The sequence below is a fragment of the Glandiceps talaboti genome, chromosome 15 (genome assembly GCF_964340395.1).
Source record: "Glandiceps talaboti chromosome 15, keGlaTala1.1, whole genome shotgun sequence".
Lineage (NCBI taxonomy): Eukaryota > Metazoa > Hemichordata > Enteropneusta > Spengelidae > Glandiceps > Glandiceps talaboti.
This window is the reverse complement of record NC_135563.1, coordinates 5,881,250-5,903,623: the sequence shown is the minus strand read 5'-3', so window position 1 is coordinate 5,903,623 and position 22,374 is coordinate 5,881,250. Positions and strand designations below refer to the sequence as shown.

Here is a 22,374-nt window from a genome sequence, read left to right as displayed (position 1 = left end):
GTTGAACTGATTGACCCAGAAAACAAGTCTACGATGTAAACGCGTAACGTACACGTTCAGGCTTTGGCGGTGTTAACAACACTCGCTATTGTTGTCTTCGTCATCACACCAGAATAAGTGCAAGTGGCAATATTGTCGTTTTTCTCTAGCAAGAGGTCAACACCAGCGCCTGTTCTGTTAAAATATACTACTGACAATGTCGCAATCCATGCCTATTAACCTGTACACGTAGCTGTAGTAGTCAACGTATGAAGCAGATCCAACGAATGGGTCATGACACACAGCCATAAAGTTCACTCGTCCTTTCTCTGAGCGCAGTATAATATGAGAAAGGTATTTGCATACCAGTACTATTGCAAACACAACAAAAAAATCAACCAGCGTACGATGGTCGGCCTCCTGACGTATCAAAGTATAATGTGTCGGCCCATAAATAAGCGACCCCTGTTTTGAATATTCGGGCAGTCTAACAAGTGTCGTAGGCCACAGGTAGGGACAGACACATGTATTACGTCGCTCGCATTGAAATCACACAGGTGGGCGATCCAATCAAATTGATTGATTGACGGGTGACAGACATGAATGATGCAAAAGCCAATCCGATGCAAAACGTTGTGTTCCAGGGTCTTACTGCTGGTGACTATTTTCTAAATATGGACCGAATATAAAGGTTGGTAGTCAATGGAACGGAACACTGTCTGTGATTGAGGTCACAGCATCCAGTGTTTAAAGTAAAATTGGTCATTATTTATTTATACCAGTGACAAAAAACGTCTGACACCAACAATTTGAAACTTGTGTCGGAAGGTTTCATAATTATTTAAGTTTTCATATTTTTTATGTTTCGGTTTCCAGTTTATTGCTAGAACGTAACGAAATAATCGGCTGACATAATCATGCAAAAATTGGGTTATTTGCAACCACTCCCTCCTTTCCCGCTAAAAAGTGTGTCACGTGGAACAAAATGTTCGAGTCAATAAAAACAGACCACGTAACCACACAATCCGTGAATGATGCATGAGCATTTATGTCAGTGTGGTTGTTTGTTTGTCGTTTTCAAAATTTGCGATAGTTTGTTCTTATAATCTATTCCAATCACAAATAACTTTATTTTAATGTTCTCCGTCTTTTAAATCTAAAATTGATGAGACTTGTGTCTAACCGTCCTTCCTCATAATCTGTACTGTGCACTTTTTTTTCTATTTTTCTGAATGAAATATATAAATAAACAAACACATACATACATACATACATACATACATACATACATACATACACTAACACATACATACATACATACATACATACATACATACATACATACATACATACATACATACACACACACACACACACTCAGACACATACACACAAATACATACATACATACATACATACATACATACATACATACATACATACATACATACATACATACATACATACATACATATACACACACATACATACATACATACATACATACATACATACATACATACACACACTCAGACACATACACACATACATACATACATACATACATACATACATACATACATACATACATACATACATACATACATACATACATACATACATACATAAGTGTAAAGTTGTAAAAAAAAAACATCATTTACAGCTAAAACAGGAAGTGCTCTCCAGAAGATTGAATATATAACATATACATTTAATGAGCAATGCTGAGCAGTTTGTAGCCATTCTCGCAAACCAGAGCTGATATTTCTTCCGCGACACTGCGAAATAACGAAGTTATAACCTGTTGTTAACAGTGCGTTTTGGACGATGCGGTAAGAAAGGCCGTGGTTTGCGACAATGTTGGCAGCTTGAGGTTGTTCTTAGTCCCAAGATAATAATTTCAGCATTTTTATTACTGAACACTGCCGGATTGTAATAGAGAAGTGTTGTCTAGTAGGTAAAACATGGTCAACTTGTAAAATGATAATCTTTGATCGGAATGTATACTTTACATGTATATATTCTTTTGGCAAACTCTTCTTTTTTTAACTGTAAGGCCTAGACCTGATCGTAAACTGCAATGACGTCAGCGTTTTGATTTATTAGATCACCAGGTCAAAGGACATATCTGGGCAACTAACAAGGCGGTAAAACGAGGAAGTTGTCGATAGTTGGGAACGTCTACGGACAACAGGGGCTCATGAATATTTTGAGAGACTTCCGAAGGTTACACTGTCACATGTACTTGAAATAAGGACATTGCCTTCAATGTATTGTAGGTCACAGGGGCGTGTAATATTTCATAGATTGTTGTTTTCTTATTGCTTAGAATGCCGTTTTCTTAGGAAAATGTCGTACGAATCTTGCTGCTACAAATGTACCAATCTCTATACTACGATAAATCCCCTTACATGTAAGGTTGTTATATTTAGTCTGTAGACCTGGAAAACAACAATCTATGAAATATTACACGCCCCTGTGTTGTATGTACCGGTCTGGCAATTTGAATTGTAATCCTGCAACTATTTCCTTTTTTCCCCAAAATCGATGAATATTCTATATGTTTTCGAGCCGTGGTTTTGAATCGTCTTCCAAATGTGCCAATAGTTTTTCTTGCGTCACAGTCGGCCTAACAGAATGCGAAATATAGTGGACCAGCTTTCGTCGTCGACGTCGTAAGACAACCCTTTAACGGCACTGTGTGAGACACACCGCTTTGCGTCGACAGTCAAATCATGCTTGCGAGAATACAGCATACTCTTTATTAAGCAATTGCCTTGCGAAAGTGAATACTCAATATTATTACGTGCCGATCACGAGGAAACATTTATTAGTCTTATACTTTTAATATCTCTACATTTTTTTTCATTCTAACAGAAGTTGTTTGTAATTTATATATTGTTCCACACTAATCATTCAATCACAATAACGTTTTCATCTTTTAAATAATAGTGTGGTAAGCTGAAGGGACAAACTGATTTACTGTCCCGTACTCGGGTAATTTTGTGTCAAAAATAATGTTTCATTTCTTCGCTATATCTTTGACATGCATTATTCTAATTCTGTCGTAGGTCAGATGGGTTGACAGACAGTGGTCCCGTCAGCTTTTCTATGCGAAGGATCCACAAAGTTGTCAAATTCTTAGCATGTTGTTGATACCATTTTTAACATTGTATTGCATGGTACAATTGTCACGAATTGTGTTGTTGTTTTTTTGTTTCTCTTCTTGTGAAGGCTTACTAAATAATATAAAATATGGCAATTTTGTGCTTTACCGAAGAGAAGGACATTACATGTGGACATCTTTCTCGTGAATTTTGTTCCAATCGAAAACACTAAGACACTTACTTCACAATAGGAACGATGTACTGTATAACACATAGTTGTTAATAACACCTCGAGACCCTACAGTCCACATTTTAAAATAATAAAATTGTCACAATTCTATAGAAAAATAAAATACAAGCCGGCACGGTTTGTAGACAATAACACCGACGTATTTGACATATATGTTAAAAGCTTCGAGGAATTAAATTGTTTGGTCAGTGTGAGAGTCAGTCAACTTAGGTGATAACATCGTATTGGTAAAGATATCTCCTCGATCGTGGTGCGTTCTTAGCATGCGGAGGTGGGGGGGGGGGGGGGGGTTATTATAGCTAGTCAAAGAGACGTGCTAGGAAGTGTTATATTTTAAAAGGCGAGTCTTGTGGTTATATTTCATAGTTCAAACTGGGTTACAGGACCCATAGCCTGTATACGTCACATATAGATGTTTCCGCTTCACTGATAGTGAAGCTTAGAGTGAAGCAGAATCACACAGATGTGCGGCGCGGCGTAGACAGGCGACATACAATGCCCACTCTTCATGATCACATAACTAGATTTTAATACTTGACTGTGAAAAGAAGTTTGCTATCTTGAATGGAACGATGAACGTTCTATTACTAGTAGTATTACGTATCGCAACAATAAAGAGTCTAGTCAGACATGCTGAAGCAAAGCCGTTACAAAGGCACTGTAGGTGATCAAAAAATCCGATGGGAATTAGATCTAGAAGCGCGTGTGATGCGACCATGCTTCCTTCACTCGTATTGAAACCGTATTTGATTCTGTTCATTGGAGTTTCCTAATATTTGTCAGCGGTATGGTGTAAGATGTTGATAATGTAACTTATACGTCATTTTAACCCTGAGTTTACTAAGAATAGTATCATCTAAAAGTATATCATAAAAATCCAGAAATAATATAATTATAGAATTGTAAATTAAATTTATGCGTGCTGATTGTTCATTCGAGGGTCGAAAATGCCAAATTTCGCTCTTCTATTTTCCTTCAAAAGCATCTTCGCATGTTTAGTGGGATTTTTGTGTGTCTTTTTTTTGCTCATATATGAACATTATCGTCATTGAATGTCTCTCCACAGAGTTGAAAAAGTTGAGCATAATGGGCCTTTCTTTATGGGTTAACGCTTGGACTCGGACTTCTAGTGGTCTAAGGCCAGGGGTAGTAACTGTCAAGATATCTGAGCATACTGTGGGAAAATGCGATACAAAACAATAACATGTATATAAAGCAAATAGCACAGAGCATTGCAAAGTTTTGGGAGCATGGATAAGTTATGGCGAAGTGTTGCCATCGCCTAAAGGGAAATAGGAGGTTTCTAACAAACTAACAACATATTTCAGTCCATATAACGGTGAAAACTAACCATTTTTCTTGAGAGAAATACACTAGAATGTCTATCCAAATATATTACAAATCTCATTGTAAACTGACTCCTATAGACACAAAATTAGCATTATTAGGCCAACATTAAAAATAATTCCGACTTTGATAACCCGATGGACCCTAGTTTAAGAAGCCCCCGACTCTAAACATTTTTTTGCATGCAAAAGGGTAAAATAATTTATAATCTGTTTTCGTGTACATCTTCCGTGCCTTTACCTCATCCGTGGTCACTTAAATACAAATCGTATTCTAGACTGAACCATAGACCCTCGAGGGTATGAACCTATGCACATCCCGTAGCGTACTTGTGTCTGTCTATCGTGACATTAAACTGAACGAGACAGTCACAGGACGATAAATAGCAATGTCACGTTTAAGAGGTCAACATTATTACGTCACTTACAGATTGTTTGTCGCACATTATATATATATTGACAATGGTTGTTGGACATGTACATTTTATTGTCTGACGTATTCAAATAACGTCTTTGTCTTTTATTAATTTGATGAAAGAAAGTATAATTTAGTGAATGTTTGTTGTAGAGGCATGTCCAATTCGGAATACAAGTACATTACATTCTCGTGCTTGGAAATCTATGTAATTCCTGGACCTTTCAAACAGATTTTGGCTCAATATTAGCGTCTTGTACAAAGAAACCAAGAGTAACGTGCAACTAAATACGCTGTTCTCTATGGGATTTGTGGCTAGATGACGTAACGGCAACGTTGGCAACGCCACTGTTGATGACGACAAGCGCCCTAGCCAGCGTGCTAAATTTCCTACAACTCTATTGTTTTCTCGTTCAACCTTCAAAATGGCCAAGTCATCGTGTATATGTAGTCCAAATCATGGCAACATGACAGCATTCAGTCAGTTAAAACTCCTGTTGTGGAAAAACTTTACACTAAAGAAGCGGAATGTGGTAAGTCAATCGATGTATTAGGAGATGGTCAAAGCATGGATCTATTATTGGGATCGCTCTCTATATTTAAATTTATATTTAAAACATGATTCAAAATGCTCCATACCACAACCTTGAAAATTGATCTCAATATGTCTCTTTATATAACCAGTAAATACAAAGCTAACTCTTCAGAATTGCATTGTAAGGGAGAAAAGAAGAGTTAAAATTGGCGATCAGCCGAGCAGCCATGATTTTGCAGTTATACTGTCTATTGTTCTCCCTTAATTGGGGATTATGACGTCATAGAGAGTTCCGGTTCATGCCAATAAGCAATGGCAGACAGTAGTACAATGTAATACTGACTTTGATACTCGTCAGAATTTTCTGAGAGTGATAAATCTTCTTTCAATGACGACTTTTTACCATGTTCGATAGATTGTGATTGATTTGGCTTTTTATGTAGGTGTCGTGTCTTACATTAGGCCGCACAGTCCGCAAGAGATCACATCGGATAAAACAAACTACTGCAAAAAGTGCAAACATTAGCAGCCAACACACACTTGGCTAAAAAAGTAATATGTTCAATTCGGTCGACTCCTTCTGTATTGGAGATTGTTCAAATTAACTAGTTACAATATTTGTAGCCAAAAGACACACTTAGCCCTGGGGAATTGACTGGCAATGGTTGAGGTGGCATCGGGGGTGTTTCTTTGCTGAATGAAGCAGGGTTATTTTGGAAACAATAATTTACATATTACTAATATTACGTAATAACCCATGTCCGTCGTCTGTAACTGCCTTCATTGTGTATCAAAATTTGTCCCAACGTTTCAAAACATTATTATGGCGAATCACATCCGAACCGATTCATGCTTAGATTATTTTTCTCTACTTCTTGCTGAATAAGTGACCAGAATAAGTGACCAATAAGTCAGCAGTCTCATAAACAGACAGACAGACAGACAGACAGACAAATAGACAGACAGACAGACAGACAGACAGACAGACAGACAGACAGACAGACACACACACAACACACACACATACATACATACATACATACATACATACATAATTTTATACACACACATACATACATACATACATACATACATACATACATACATACATACATACATACATACATATATACATGCATGCATACACATACATACACACATACATGCATACATACATACATACATACATTCACACATACACGCGTACATGCATACATGCATGCATGTGTTCCTGCAATACAATACAATTATATTGCAAATATGAAAATGTCGTTAAAAGAAAGAAAAAAAGAAAATCTGAGTTGGACAATTTCTACAACATACTATGATTCCAAAGCAAGGGAACAGTGTTTGGGTTGTAAAAGAGGAGTTTTAAAAATACATTGCATTCCTGTACATTGAAATAGCCTTGAAGCGTGTAGAGTCGAAAGAAGATACGGGCAAGACAAATGTATCGCTGAATAACGTGATAAGATGTACGACATTCAAAATTAAATTCCTAATATTCAATTAATATATAATATTTATATAATACAAATATAAATTGAAAGTAGTTAATCCAAATAATAAACAATTAAACTATATTTAGTCCAAATCTCAGAACCCCAAACAAATGAGTCCAAAATGTACCTTGCCCAACCCTGATCCGACCTTCATCCATACATATCTCTACATATGCTTACGTTCTCAATCGTTAACGTAATTTTTATTAACTTTCATTACAGTTCATATTGGCTTTCGAAATATTCCTTCCGCTGACTTTATCGTTAGTCATTTTGTTTGTACGAAAAAATGAACCCATCAAAACAGCTCCACCAGGTAAGAATGCTCTCAAGGAGGGTGATAAATTTGCATACTGATTTACATATCATTAACATTGTAATTTGCAGAATGATTTGCATAATGATCAGTATACGATATACATGTCTTCAACACTGGAACAAACTCTGACATGTCTGTTTTAACACACAAACACATGTACAGTACATGTACAATGTACATATAGGGAATCAGCCATTTCTCTTCATGTGAAAGTATTATTATAACCATATTGTCATTCAAAAGATTACTCAAACTCAAGGATGGTAGAACAGTTTTGAAGCACGGCAGATACCTACCAAGAATGGTAACCTGGGTGGCAAGGCAAGGACAATGTTAGCACTGTGCTTGCTTTCTCTATAGTGGGGGGTGGGGGTGGGGGTGGGGGGTGAACTCTGTAGTTTTGTCAACCCAGTGCAAGATCGCGATATTACATACAAAATCGAAAGCTCAATGCTAAAAAAACCTTTGAACTGCTTGTGTGTTATACCCTTTGTAAATCATTTGATCTACCAAGCTGATGAATATTTTGGGTTGCATCATAAACAAATGGTTATAACAAAAATACATTTGAAAATGACTCATTTACCACAGGCTTCTACATAGCTGTCAGTGGGAGTTTATAATAGAACAATAGAGCATTGCATAACATTATTTACTTTTAGATGTTTGCTGTGTGTCTGAGTGATCATGATCTCTAATCACAGCGACGGGAAAGTTAACTGTGATCTAGTGTGTGTAAAGGTACACTTAAAGTAAAGACTGTAGTATTTGGCGCAGCATAAATCACTAAAACCAGACGTTCATCATCTAATGTAAACCAGACATACAATTTTAGGAGCATCTTTCAATCAATTCAGATGTACTCTTTAAATTAGACAATCGATTTTGAGCGCCATTGTACAAGCACTCAATTTTGACGTACTATAGTTTCAAGAAATTTTAAATATTAAAATTTAACTTTTAGCAACATGTAAAGTACTAAAAGCAGACGAGGAATATTGGGGAATTAAGCGTACACTTTTGAAAAGTCGACATACTGTATACATGTACAGTATAATTAAAATGAAGATTTGTTTAGTAAGGCTGTGTGGTCTCGATTGCGCTCAATTTTAGAACAGGTGGGGTAGGTAGATTTTTTAGCATTTTTTTCATGTGTGAGTGTTTAACTCAGTTATCGTTTCCGTTGTTTTCCGTATGGATTCTGTGTTATTGACAAGATATGTGTAGTCATTACAGATTGGAAGAACAGTTTTATATTGTCCTTTTAAGTTGATGTATATTTGTCGCGAGACTTCAAAATTTTCGCCATTTTACTTTATTTTTTTTCTCGAATACATTAAGAAAAAGTTTACGATTGGCAGTGGAAAACTAGGTGGGGTCGGGTAACCGGAACCAAACAATTTTTAGGCCTAATTAAGAGCACACACTGTTGAAAAATGATCATGTCCCTGTTTAGAAGTTATCTAGTTGATGATGATGATGATGACGGACATTCAAAAACCCAAATGACATTCTTGATAAATATCTGTACATCATTAATTATGACGTCACATCCATTTGTATTTCTACTTCGCCCATTAGAGTATAACCAAGCCGTACCACTACCTACAGCTGGATGGATCCCAATGTTGCAATTCTTTTGTCCCGAAACAAACCAAAGTGATCCGTATGGCTTTCCTATTTATTCTAACAGCAGGTAAGTATGAATACTCTCAGTAACAGTCAACAATGTTATTGAAAAAAAACCTGTAACAGTCTGTTTATATTACTTTAATACACAGAAACTGTGTGTACCATGTATTTGATAATTCGAACGGAAATTCCTTGTTGAGTTATAAGTACATCATACTACTATCTACACAGGAGACGAAAGTATATAGAAACACATTTAAAACAAATAGCTGACACATTTTTTTTCTGTCTGTGATAGTTGACGAGTTACAACAACATCACCTGTTTACTTTCTGCATTTCTTCAGATACTTACAGCATGTATACAAGCCCATATCAGAATAGGCTTAAAATTTGAATGAGACTACACCGTGTTCTGGCAGAGCTATAGAAGATATTGGTGTCTAATTCAGTGACCCAATCTCAAATTTATCCTCATGACTTCACTGATAAGATAATACTAAAGTGAGACCGTAGGATTTGATCATGGGTCTTTAAATTTAAAAAAAATTCAAACCTGACGGAAAATGTTCAAAAACGTGTATTTTATGTTATTTTATGAAATCATTTGGATTTTGAAAATCAACTCAAGTAAAGTTATTCTTGTCAATAAAATAGTTATAGAAAGTTTAGAATCTGTCTTGGAGATTTTATAACAAAAAAAACCCAGATTAATCATTCACAAACGTCGTGACCTATGTAGATCAGTTTGCCTAGTATAATGCACATTCTAATTATTCTGTTTTTCCCAGGGTTCCTGAAATACTAACATTTCTGTCGAAGTCACCGGATGGCTACCCAGTGAGTATTCAGACGATCCACGCCTTGTTATCAATAATGAAGCAGGCAGGTAATGGTGAATTGAAACGCTCTAAACACAACAAAGGTAATATTCTTATTCAACTTTTCAAACATTATATTGTCATCGGTAACAAAAGTTCCAATGAATGTATATGCTAATATTACTATCACGTTTCAAGTGTGTTATCTCTCTGTGTAAATACATATACATGTACTACCAAACTATAGAAACCTGATCAATTAGGCGGCATAATGTTTGTTAAGTCTCGCACAATGTTTTTGTTGCGAATTATACAAAGAAAAGACAGACTCGAGTGACTGATAACATGTACATATACTTGTAATCTCAGACCACTCTATAGTGGTCTGAGATAGAATGTTACATTTTATCTCACTGTGACCACAAATAAACAGATTTGTGTTTGAATCTCTCTTGCTTAATCCGACAGTTACGATGATTTATGTTCACAATGAGATGAAATGACTAAATTGTGATAACATTTTGACCTATATTTCCAAAATTTGTCCTGCGACCCCCTGATTATATTTTATTGATTTGTAACTGAGAATAGGTTAGAGCTTTCTTGAACACAATAACATCGAGAGTTTTAGGAGTTAAACCCCCCCCCCCCCTCAGTCTCCCCTCATCAGAATCTCCATTCTGTTACAGCTTTCAGCGATTCTGTAGATGTTTTGATGAAAGATCCGATCTTCTCATCGATCATTATGGATGCAATGACAGGGAAATCGGGGGTTTCAAAGGTGGGTACGACTAGACAATCTAGTACATATGCGATAAATGACAGTACATGTACTTATAATATATGTACATCATTTGGGTAACTCTACAAAAATACCTTCAAGTTTCTGTCAATTTAAATCTGTAACCAATCTGTTTGACAATTATAAAATAAAGACAAAAACTTGTTAAGATGAAACGTTCAAGGTCCAACAAAGTTATAAATAGCTGATATTTCAGGTTCCAACCTTCCAAGAACTAAATCTTTACACCTCTGAAAGTTCAGGAAAATCTATGATGTTATGATTTATGATGTTAAATTAAGTCGGTTCGCTACAATGAAATGTATAGCGGACAATATTTTCGAAGTTTGCCTTTTCTTGTAATGCTAAATTAGGTGTACATTCAGTTTAGTTTAGTTTTGTATGTATGTATGTATGTATGTATGTATGTATGTATGTATGTATGTATGTGTGTGTATGCATGCATGCATGTATGTATGTATGTATGTATGTATGTATGTATGTGTGTGTTTGCGTGCGTACGTGTGTGTTTGTGTGTGTGTGTATGTATGTATGTATGTATGTATGTATGTATGTATGTGTGTGTGTTTGCGTGCGTACGTGTGTGTGTGTGTGTGTGTGTGTGTGTGTGTGTGTGTGTGTGTGTGTGTGTGTGTGTGTGTGTGTGTGTTCACAATATCTTCAAATTTCTGTTAATTGAAGTCTATAACCAAGCTGTTGAATCACAAAATAAAGACTGTTTGCTAAAGAGAATTCGGACAACATTTCCAAAGTTAACCTACTAGATAGCTGTACGTTTGGTTTAGTTGGATATTCTTTTTTAATATATTGCTTTCAATAAAAGTTTAAATATAAATCCATTGACCTGGCACTGGTAAGATCAGTCATTCCCACATTTTGTCAGAATTGTAGAAATGATTTAAACACAGTTTTCTGATATACATAATGTAAAAAGCTTCTTTCAGACATCGAATGCTATGCCTACAATATTTACCTTGCTCTTTTCAGTGTCAGTACATACAACTAAGAAGAATACTTGTCTAGTCTGTGGTGTCAGATTTTAGTATCGTTTCCATTAACTATCTATAGTTTGAGTATGATATTTTTGGCATGTTTTATTCATAATCATGCTAGTTTTAAAAGTCGCTAAGTCTGACTATTGCTTCCCATTCTGGCACTGGGTTTATCCTCCCTTTTAGCAAATCAAGAAATTCTTGGCGACAGCAATCTTTCAATTTCATGTAATTTCATTACCCTTCTATTTAAGAAGTATATTTATAAAGTTAAGATGGACCTGAAAATCCCAAATTGGGTAGAATTCCAAGCATATTTATCGCAACGCAGAAAGGAAAAAACGGATAAACACTTGAAAAAATGGGGATAATTTTTTACCATCAGCTACTTTTCTTTACTTTTCCAGTTCCGTATGTTATATGTAAACTGTTTCTGAGTGCTTTCCCTTTTTGTGGTAGTGATGTACATTTTGTGTGTAAAAAGCAATAAATTTCTTGCTTAAAACTTTTTAAAAAGTCTAACTATCGCTGTGATTATTCTTTCTCGTATAGGCAACGGATCAGCTAGATACAGTTCTACGTATATCCAAGAACATTGTGTCTCAGCTCCCAGACAACGACGGCTGCGGTACCAATCAAAAAGACAAATCATCACAGGATAATAATATGTTGTCTGAGAAACCAAAAGAATCGAAAACTGACTACTTAACCGTTGACCAACATTATGGCTTTAGGGTACCTAAACAGTCAGTTGTACTTCTTCTACGACTTTGGAATTCGATTCAATCTGTTATCTGTGGTGTTAATAATACTGTGAACGAAACCATACTTAATGATTCAAATTGGACACATAAACTTGGCTTTGGGGAAAAGCAGATGGCGAAGTTAAAAGTCATGGCTTTCTTTCTTCTAAGAGGTCACCCTCAAATTCTGTATACACCTAACTCTACACATATTAATCAAGTTATTAAAAAGGTAAGAACACAAGTAGATTAATATTATAATAAGTCAATACTAGTCAATCCTAGTCAATATTAGTCAATACTATCCAAAATTAGTCAATACTAGTCAATAATACCCAGAGGTGTTATAGATACTAACAGAGTAAACATTCACCATTCTTATTCGAAGGTATCAAGTACTTTATTTATGTTCTGTTATTAAATATGCAATGTCTGCCGACTCCCATGAGACAATGCGTGCCCATGGCAGAAACACCCATGTAACACGAAACGAGGAACACATTTCAACTTGATGATTTATCTCGCTTAATGTAAATGATGTTGAGGGATGAACTGAATCTCCAAAACCCAAAGTTTACGAACAAAATTTATTTTCTCTGTTCAACTATAACGTGTAAACCAACTAATCGTAATTTGAAGTGTTTCCTGCAATAACATTCGAGTAAAGCAGCGATGGATTTCGTCTTGTACCCTCACAATGTGATTAATATTAAAGTAATAGTATAACGTTATAAGTTATAGTATAACGATTCTTAACATTCTTGGTATGTTTTACTCCTACAGGCCAACGAATCTTTCCAAATGCTGCAAGACATTGCCGAATACTCTGAAGTACTTTACAGTTCATTGATTCAACTCAAAGCTTTGTTGAAGAAGCCGTCCACTCTGATAGCGTATAGGTCTTATCAAACGGTATGTGTATGTGATGAATAGATCTATCATTGCAACTAATAGTATTTTTACAATGCACTTGCTTCTCTAATAACAACAGCAACAACAACAACAACAACAACAACTACAATACAATACAATACAATACAATACAATACAATACAATACAATACAATACAATATCGCAACCATTACTACTATTACCACTATTATACTGGTAGTACCACCGTCACTACCACCACGACCACTACTCCTAACACCACCACAATCACGATTGTATTAGTACTACCACCATCGCCATCACAATCACTGTTGCTACTACCAGCACCACCACTACGACCACATAATCACTACTTTACCATACGTATTGTTATAATTGTTACGGCTGTCTTTGATACTCCTTCTACAACAATTGGTGCTACAAACACTACCACTACGTTTACTAATATCACCCTGGGAATTTAAACTTGAATGTCATATAATGAATGTTCTATAAACTCAGAATACGGAACTGAAGACATTCTATAAAGAGCTACAAAACATAGATTTAAGCCATTCCAAATTAGATGAGTTAAAGAGATATTTATACCTGATTCCCTACAAACTTACAAAGATAGGCTTAATAGATGATTCTTTTGATATAGAAAAGATGAAACGTTTGAAGAATGATAAAATAAGTGTGGAAGAAGCGACAACATCTCGTGTTCGGCTATTTCTCTATTCCTGATCCAGCCATAGCGGCATTAGAATTATTCAATTTGCGTAATATTTGTAGCAAGAGATGTTATTCTATTTTAATGTGTGTTCTTTACATTTTGTTTCTTAGGCCTATTATTCTTCACTGCCAGATATACACACTGTTAAGGAACTGACGACTTATCTTGTCCAAATGACGTGTTTTTTAAAGTCAGCGTTGTCAAAACTGAACTTGGATATATTTCGTCCATTCCCTGATGAACAAAGCATGGCGCGATTTTCAGCAGAGGCGGATAGAACAGACGAAATAGCAGTTATTGCTGGTAAGAATATGCAATCAAATTGTAACAAAAATACAATGAAAAATCAGTCCAGTAGCAATAAATTGTAGTTTGGCTCGTCGCCAACATTGCTATATTGTATTGTCTGGTATGACAAGATATCGTCTGCCATGGCTCAACAAAAATGGAAGTACAATTGCTAAATTTTAATCCATTGACATGCCTGAAAACGACTGGTATCTATTGTTATAATACTAGTATATTGGTTGGGCCATGATCTGCTAAAATAATGCTAGCTTGTGCAAAGAAAATGTACCAATGATGGTAAGATTTTATCATGTCAGCTGTTACTTAACCACATTTCCGACCATTAAGTTGAAATTTGCTGATTTGCATGACGCCAGAGTCGATCGCAAATCATGTAAATTCGATCAGAAACAATGTTTTAGTCTGAGAGTCCCTAGTTACTGGATATGTTTTTGTAGGGTGGGACCCCGAGGCGTTCGTGTGTGAATCAGACGACTACCGAGCTTTAACGTATTGTGTAATAGTTTCGAAAAAAAAGAAAGACCTCGACTGCATTCCCTGCAGTCAAGTATTGGGTTTTGATTAATTCACAGAAGACTTGGTTTTAGGCAAGTTTAGAAATCTACATTTGTGTGATTCAAGGATTCAAACTCCGCTCCATAAATGCTAAGTGTATTTTTAAACCTGCAATAGGGACATTATTTTTTTTATCAAATAACCAAAGATACATGCACTAAAATTGGCCTGTCACTAAAAAAAGACATTGTATCTGTTAATTAATGGTTAGTATTTTTCACAGGTAGTGTAGTGGCAAGTTTAAATCTTGAGCGAAAGCTCGGTTTTGAATCTGGCATCATGTTAAAACTTTATAAGTTATAAGTGGATTATCATTTTTCGATCAGATATTCATAATATATTCACAGAAATTACTAACATACCAATAATTAGACATTGTACATGTTAATCAGGGGTTGATATTATCCATAAGCAATGCAGAAACAGATTGAAATCGTTATCGCCGTTGAGGGCATTGATTTTTGGGTGCGGACCCCAACTGAATTTGATTAGAATTATAGTATATAGCTACAGAATATATGTTTACCCACAGGTGATGCAGTACCCTTCACTACGTACGATGTAACGAGTAAGTTATTGTTCCTAACAAAACATTTTCAAAAAAAGTTACCAGTTGCAGCTATTGCGGCTTTAAAGGGTGAATCAAATTAACAATGTCACAAAATGATTATTTCTAAACAGGTGCATTTTTTTATTTTTGTGCCAACTTATTCATTTTTATTTTTATTTATTATTGATACTTTTTTTTCAGAAAATAAACCTATATTTGGGGCAACCTGTTGGTTCATGAGTAAATAAATAAATAGAAATAGATAAATTTTATTTTTGTTTGCTTTCTATTTGTAATACTCATTTATAATGTGGTATTTCACTTTTAAAGGGCTTGCATTCCAAACAAATGAAAGAGGAGAACTGCCACCCCATGTAGTATACAAACTCAAGATGAATGATACATACGCTCCGCGAGCAGTGCACCTTGAAAACAGACTCTGGTACCAAAATCACTACCATGACGAAACTTACAGGTTTTTGTTGTTTCCATGGATACAAGATATTGTTGAAAGAGCCATTATTGAAGACAAAATCGGCCGGGCTGTGTTTGAGCCTGGTGTTCACATACGGGAATTTCCCCAGCCATGTCGTCGATTTGATGAGTAAGTTATTTTGATTCAGAAAAAACGCATTGTATTATTCTTATTTTGATAAGGGAGGTAAATATGGAACTGCAAATATAGCACTTGTTGTAGATAGAATTGAATATTCATTTAATTGTTACGCAACATACAGTTTTCTAAATTGTGTTAGGGATCGCTTCCAGCGATTTTTTTCCCAATACATTACACACGCTAAACACATACACATGATGCACACATGATACTGTCTAACCGCTCAGGTGTGGTACTACATGACAGTGCAATGTTACACTCTCGCTACCAATGTGTCATAAATTAAACATGTTGGACATCACTGTGGAACAGACAAGGCTTTCATTTCCCAAGCTGTCAGTCCCACAGTCGACCCTGGGGTTACCCAGGGCTCTGCTGGGTCGACGTCCGTGTGAGTTATCGACCCCAACTGTTCGAGTCATTGTACTCCAGTTGCTTCACAATTCAAATAATTGCATTAATAATGACTTATTGTCACATTTGTTAATAAAAGTATAATGTTTCATTGTAATACAACCTATCGTATCAACTTATTGTCAAAAGGTCGATATTCATAACCAGCTACATTACCCTATCAAAGATTTTATTACATGTGTGCCATATTTTCAAAAAAAAACTTTATTTCTCCGTTGTAGACTTATGAAGATCATCTCACCATCTTATAGTATGATTTTTATCCTGCAATGGTTGTATTATGTCATCACGTTTACACAGGCGGTAGTGCATGAAAAGGAAGAAAGAATTAAAGAGGTGTGTATATAACACAAAGTTTGTTTAAAATGACTTTAAAGTGGCACAAACTGAGTTTATAAGCTTTTTCCTCAAGAGAAAATCCTTACAAAAAAATCCTTCAATTAACTATTCTAGCATAGTGCTAGTCGATGTATGCCTTCTCTGACGTTATAATTTGTGTTCTAGCATTGTCAGAACGTTTGATTTCATAGTTGGGAGTTCATGTACATTATTTTTAAAACGTATAATAAATTACGTCATTAGATCATTTATGAGTTATATCTTAATACCAGGTGTGAATTCAGTCAATTGCAAGTGATGGTTAAGTATACATCAGCAAGTAGGATACTCTGAGCACTTTTTTGATATTCAGAAAAAAATTACATCCCAGAACATATAAACTCAGCTTGTGCCCCTTTAAGACAACGTAATACATGTAAATGAATCACCAAATATCCCTCGAGTATTGAGAGCATTGCTAATACATTATATAAACACTTACTTGCTTAGACTAGTATTTATAATCTAAATGTATTGTAAAAGGTAGCTTGCTTAGCCAAAGCTAGTTTCTAATAATCGTGGTTCCTAAGAGTTGCTACATCACATTTATTTAATTTGATTGCTTTACATGTTTCAATATGCATGGCAAATATTATTTTTGTGTCAGTTCAGTATGTCATGCATGTATAAAACGCGTGCAATATGTCATTCAGTGTCAATATTTGTTGTCGTGAACGAGGCATTATATTACGGCTGCCTTTGGTGTTTGAAGCCTGGTTTCAAAACAAACATGATGATGATGATGAAATGAGAGAGAAGTATGTGTCAACAATACTACAATTCAGAAATATCTGGTTAAAGGGGTCAAGGCTTCGCAATATAGAAGAGTCCTTTTTAAGTGTGAACGGTTAAAGTTACATGTGCTAAACACGAACACTTTTCCGGTAATTGGGTGCACAGTTACACGTCCTGCATCGCCTTTTAATACTATTGGCGCTCTGTTTCCATGCGATGTAACTAGTTCTGCTTGCAGACGGAGTATGGGACTGCATTCTGTTATTCCCGGAGAATGAAATGAGATTCTAGTCCCGCCTTTATAATTACTTTGTCGGCAAGCAGAACTACGCGCGATAGACATTGATGAGTTGACCTCGGGGCTGAATGAATGGCAGAAAACAAAAGTGACGACAAATGTTCAAAACTATCGCTGTTAAGGCTACACTAGCTGTAACTGAAGGCTTATTTTTTTGCGTTAGACAACCGACAGTGTATTCCTTACAAATCATTAAAATACCCGTAATTAGACATTGTACATGTTAATTAGGGGTTGATTGTATCAAAAAGTATTACAGTACCATGTTGAAATTGTGATCACATTTTCAGTGGTGCTGATTTTAGGGTGCGGACCCAAATATCAATTTGATAGGGTTTACTGTACCATATTATGGGCACAAATGCATTTACCCGGAGGTGATTCAATACTGTTCAATGTCTAGTACAATATTGCAAGTAAGTCGATTATATTTAACAAAAAAGTTCAAACAAAACGTTCCAGCAGTTTTAATACCTAATTAATTTATTAGGATTTGTCCAGCAAAATTGTTTACATAGACGAATAGGCATAACATCTTGTCTCTGTTATAATCGATTTCTTGTAGATGGTGAAGATAATGGGACTAAACGATTTGACATATTGGTTGTCATGGTTCATAACCTGTATTGTGGAAATGTCGATCACTATAACTATGTTGGTTGTTATAGTAAAATATGGAGAAATATTTCCCTATAGCAACCCATTTCTGCTATGGTTGTATTACATGCTATCCGCAGTTACATCTGTACTATTTAGGTGAGTTTTCCCATGTTGCCATTTTCTGGCGTTAAAGGCATGATTGGGACAAAGTTCTCTGAAAGTCGAAGTGCTTGAAATTTCTCCAAACGTTGCCATGTAAACTTGCTCCTGGTTGTTTTAAAATAAAATAGAAATGTGGGGTCCGCCATCTTGTTTTCAATGAAATCAACAAGAAACTGACATATATTTACATATATAATTAACATTTATTGTTCGACCGCCATTAAAAAGTTCTAAGTTTGATGTGATGTTGACCTATATTGCAATGATTTGTACGGTGGTTCCTGTTTTATTCTGAGAATGGGTTCGAATTTTCTTGAACAAGGGAATATCAAACAATATTGGATTGTACTTACGAACCGTACACTTCGCTAGGGGTGTATGCAACACTGGTCGGAGAGGGGAATAACAAAGCTTACACAAGACATTAGATGCATTCAAGTAAATAAATCTGAAAACGGTGTGGTATATTGAAATAGGTGAGAGATTTAACTTCACAATATTGAAGTCGATGGTGATGAGAAGACGTCTCTGGGCATGTCAATTATTAAATACCTTAGACATTCTAATAAAAAAACGAGCTTAATCAAAATTAGATTAACTTTAAATTAATTACCATACATGTTTACGGTAGTCTTTAGTGTGATTATATGATAATGAAACTAAAATCGCACAAGCTGAGTTTATCACCGTTTTTACTCTCGGGTTGTTGACCAGAAATGTTCGCATTATTACAACTATTATGTTACTGATCTAGCATGATGTGAATATCAATGTATGTATCCCTTTAATAACATAGACAATCATCTCTGGCGATGTTAGCACAGTTATTTGCATAATATGTGTTTCCTTGACATTTGACGTACACTAAATTTTGTCTTCACAGCATTTTAATATATATTTATGTCTGAATGTCAGATTTGAGTTTTGCCAATACCAAGGGATGGTTGAGTATACTTCAGAATGTGAAGTACATTTTAATATGCAGTTACCTCCGAAAACGTAATAAGTCAGGGTGTGGATGCGTCCCTACTAATAGTTACGGTTAAACAATTGTCCATTCCAGTCTACTTGACTAACAACCAATGTAGACAATGTACATGTTCACATTGTATTTAAAACAGATATTACATAACAATATGCCATTGTCCATCGATGACTTTAACTGTATGTATCTGTATTACGGCTAACAGTTCATATGCAACTACACTTTGTAGTACCAGGAAAGTGAACCTTTTTAAAAGATACCAAACTGAAAATTAGATCTAAATTAAAGAAATAAGTTATATATTTTGTCATTATGGTTTTCCATAGTATTACTGAACCACTATCTAAAGGCCTATTTCTGATTGGAATTAAAATCTATTTGTAAGGGGTCGTCTGACAAATGCTTTGGAAAAAACTATGTACAGAACAAAAGAATGCTAATTCTTATTAGGCCTAAAAATTGTTTGGTTCCAGTAGCCCAACCCGACCTAGTTTTTCACAGCCGATCCTAAACTTTGTTTTACGTATTCGAAATAAAATCGCGAAAATTGGAATAAAACCGCGAAATCTCGCGAGAAATAGTGAATGTGGAAACTGAAATTGAGCGTAATTGGAACCACACAAGTTTTTCAGGCCTTAAGATAACACTAATGCGAAGACCTTTAAGAGCTTTGTCAACATTTTGCTGTAATTATTCATAAAATAACTGATTTATATTATTTTTGTTCTTAGTTTCACTGTAAGCGTCTTCTTCTCTAAAGCCAAGTTGGCTGCAGCATGTTCTACCATACTACACCTTGTCGTTCACATTCCATACATCTTCATCATGAACGCTGAAAACTCGTCGTACATGACAGTGAGCCGTCCATTCAAAGTACTATCTGTGAGTACATTTTATGAGTCTAGTTTTTATTCAGAGAACATTAAACATTAAGTCCTTTATGCATTGGACTCATTAACATATAGTATTCGTGTTGCAATTAGGGTACACAGTATTGTCATGATATTACCACCGACAGTATTGTATTTTATCTCGCTGTTGACATTCACAAAAATGTATTAGTTCATGTAAGAATGAGCCTTTAATTTCATGTTTGTGTTTCTCATCACAATCCGTTTCAAGAGAAGAAAACAAGCGTCTGTCTGTTTGTGTGTGAGTACATGTTGGTGATACCTTAGAAACGTCAAGGATACTATGAACCACATAATTCAGCAAAGGCCCCAAATTTCACCGATAAACAATAATTTCCGCTCAGATGCCATCAGTGATGGTGTGATTTCTTATTCATCCGGCCACAGAGGGCGTAATCTTTTTTCTTTTTAATTTGTAGGTCAGATGAGAAACTTAAACCATAGACAATAGACTATTGGCTATGCTTAAACAATATATAGGGACACCCAAATATGAATGTTTCAATCTTTCGTAGAAATACAATGAAAAATTACAATTAATCCCATTTATCAATTTCTGCTTATTATTTTTTTTTGCAGTGCTTTGCACTACCAAATATCCTACGCGATTTTTTTAATGGATTTTTGTGTTTGGGGAAAAAATTATTATTTTTGTTAATGTTATTATTGTGAACACGTGTAATCATATATTGTATAAATGTTCATAAGAATACTACACTGTCAAATGTAATCGTAAGTTGGCAATATCGCAAATATTCAGGACGTTAAAGCCAGGGTAATTGCTGGACTCCCGTTTGTATAAATTATTTTGTTGTTTCCTTTCTCAGTGTTTGATTCCACAAACTGCGCATACTTTTGGAATTCGATATATATTACAATATGAGCTGCAAGCTAAAGGTCTACAGTGGTCTACCATTAATGCACCATGGCCAGAATTTAACCAAGACATAACAATTGCAAATATATGTATTTTCGTATTATGTGATTGTCTGGTATATATTCTGTTGATATGGTACGTTGGAGCTGTCTATCCAGGTAACTGAATTAACGATTGTTAATTTTTATGATTTGGCTAAGTAGCACACCTTTGTCGATATAGGGTAATATGAACTCACAACCCATTACACTGTCTTTAACTGAGTGATAGTCTAGAGGCTATCTGTGCCTTCGAATCTCTTCTCACATCTAGCTCAATTAGGTCCTGAAATGACATTTCAATTTGAAATGAAGCCACCCACACAGTCAATAATAAGTTAGTGTTTATTGGGACACTTACATAACGTCCAAATATGGTATAATTGTCAGATCAGGATGTTATTCATACATTGTTTGCATCATTTTAACAGTTGGAGTTTACTCATTTACATGAATAACTTGGTTCATGATTTCTCATTGAGCTAGACGGGGTGAAGAGAGATCATAAGATTTGAAGCCATGGATAGCCTCTAGACTAACAGTGTGATTGATGTAGCTCATTGAATATCTCAATTTGTGTAAGGAGAACGCAACTTCCTGAACTATAGGTATTCATTGTGCTACCGTCCAAGATGTACAAGGGGAAAATTTATGCATTGGATTGTGAGGATGGAACAACGACTCTCTGGGCAGATGAAAAGTCACGAATTCTTCAGTATTGACAGTTTTGAAGGATTTACTGCCGAATATGACAACAGAATTGGTGATTGTGGATGTAAATAAAGTCATATTCTAGATGTTTTAAAATTGACAAGATTTTTCCAAACTAACTAAAAGGGATATATATGGTTATTAAATTTCAGGAAAGTTTGGTGTCCCCCAACCATGGTACTTCCC

At 35.4% G+C, this 22,374-nt stretch overlaps 1 protein-coding gene across 1 annotated transcript; it reads left to right on the top strand.

The window, feature by feature from the left end:
- Window positions 1-5,522: 5,522 nt before the first annotated feature.
- Window positions 5,523-20,584, top strand: LOC144446873 (ATP-binding cassette sub-family A member 2-like). The gene is made up of 10 exons (XM_078136717.1): window positions 5,523-5,630; window positions 7,357-7,450; window positions 9,035-9,149; window positions 9,876-10,009; window positions 10,595-10,686; window positions 12,252-12,674; window positions 13,226-13,354; window positions 14,160-14,352; window positions 15,794-16,067; window positions 20,383-20,584. The coding sequence occupies exons 1-10, from the start codon at window positions 5,523-5,525 to the stop codon at window positions 20,582-20,584; spliced, it is 1,764 nt and encodes a 587-aa protein (XP_077992843.1).
- The last annotated feature ends 1,790 nt before the right edge of the window (window positions 20,585-22,374 follow it).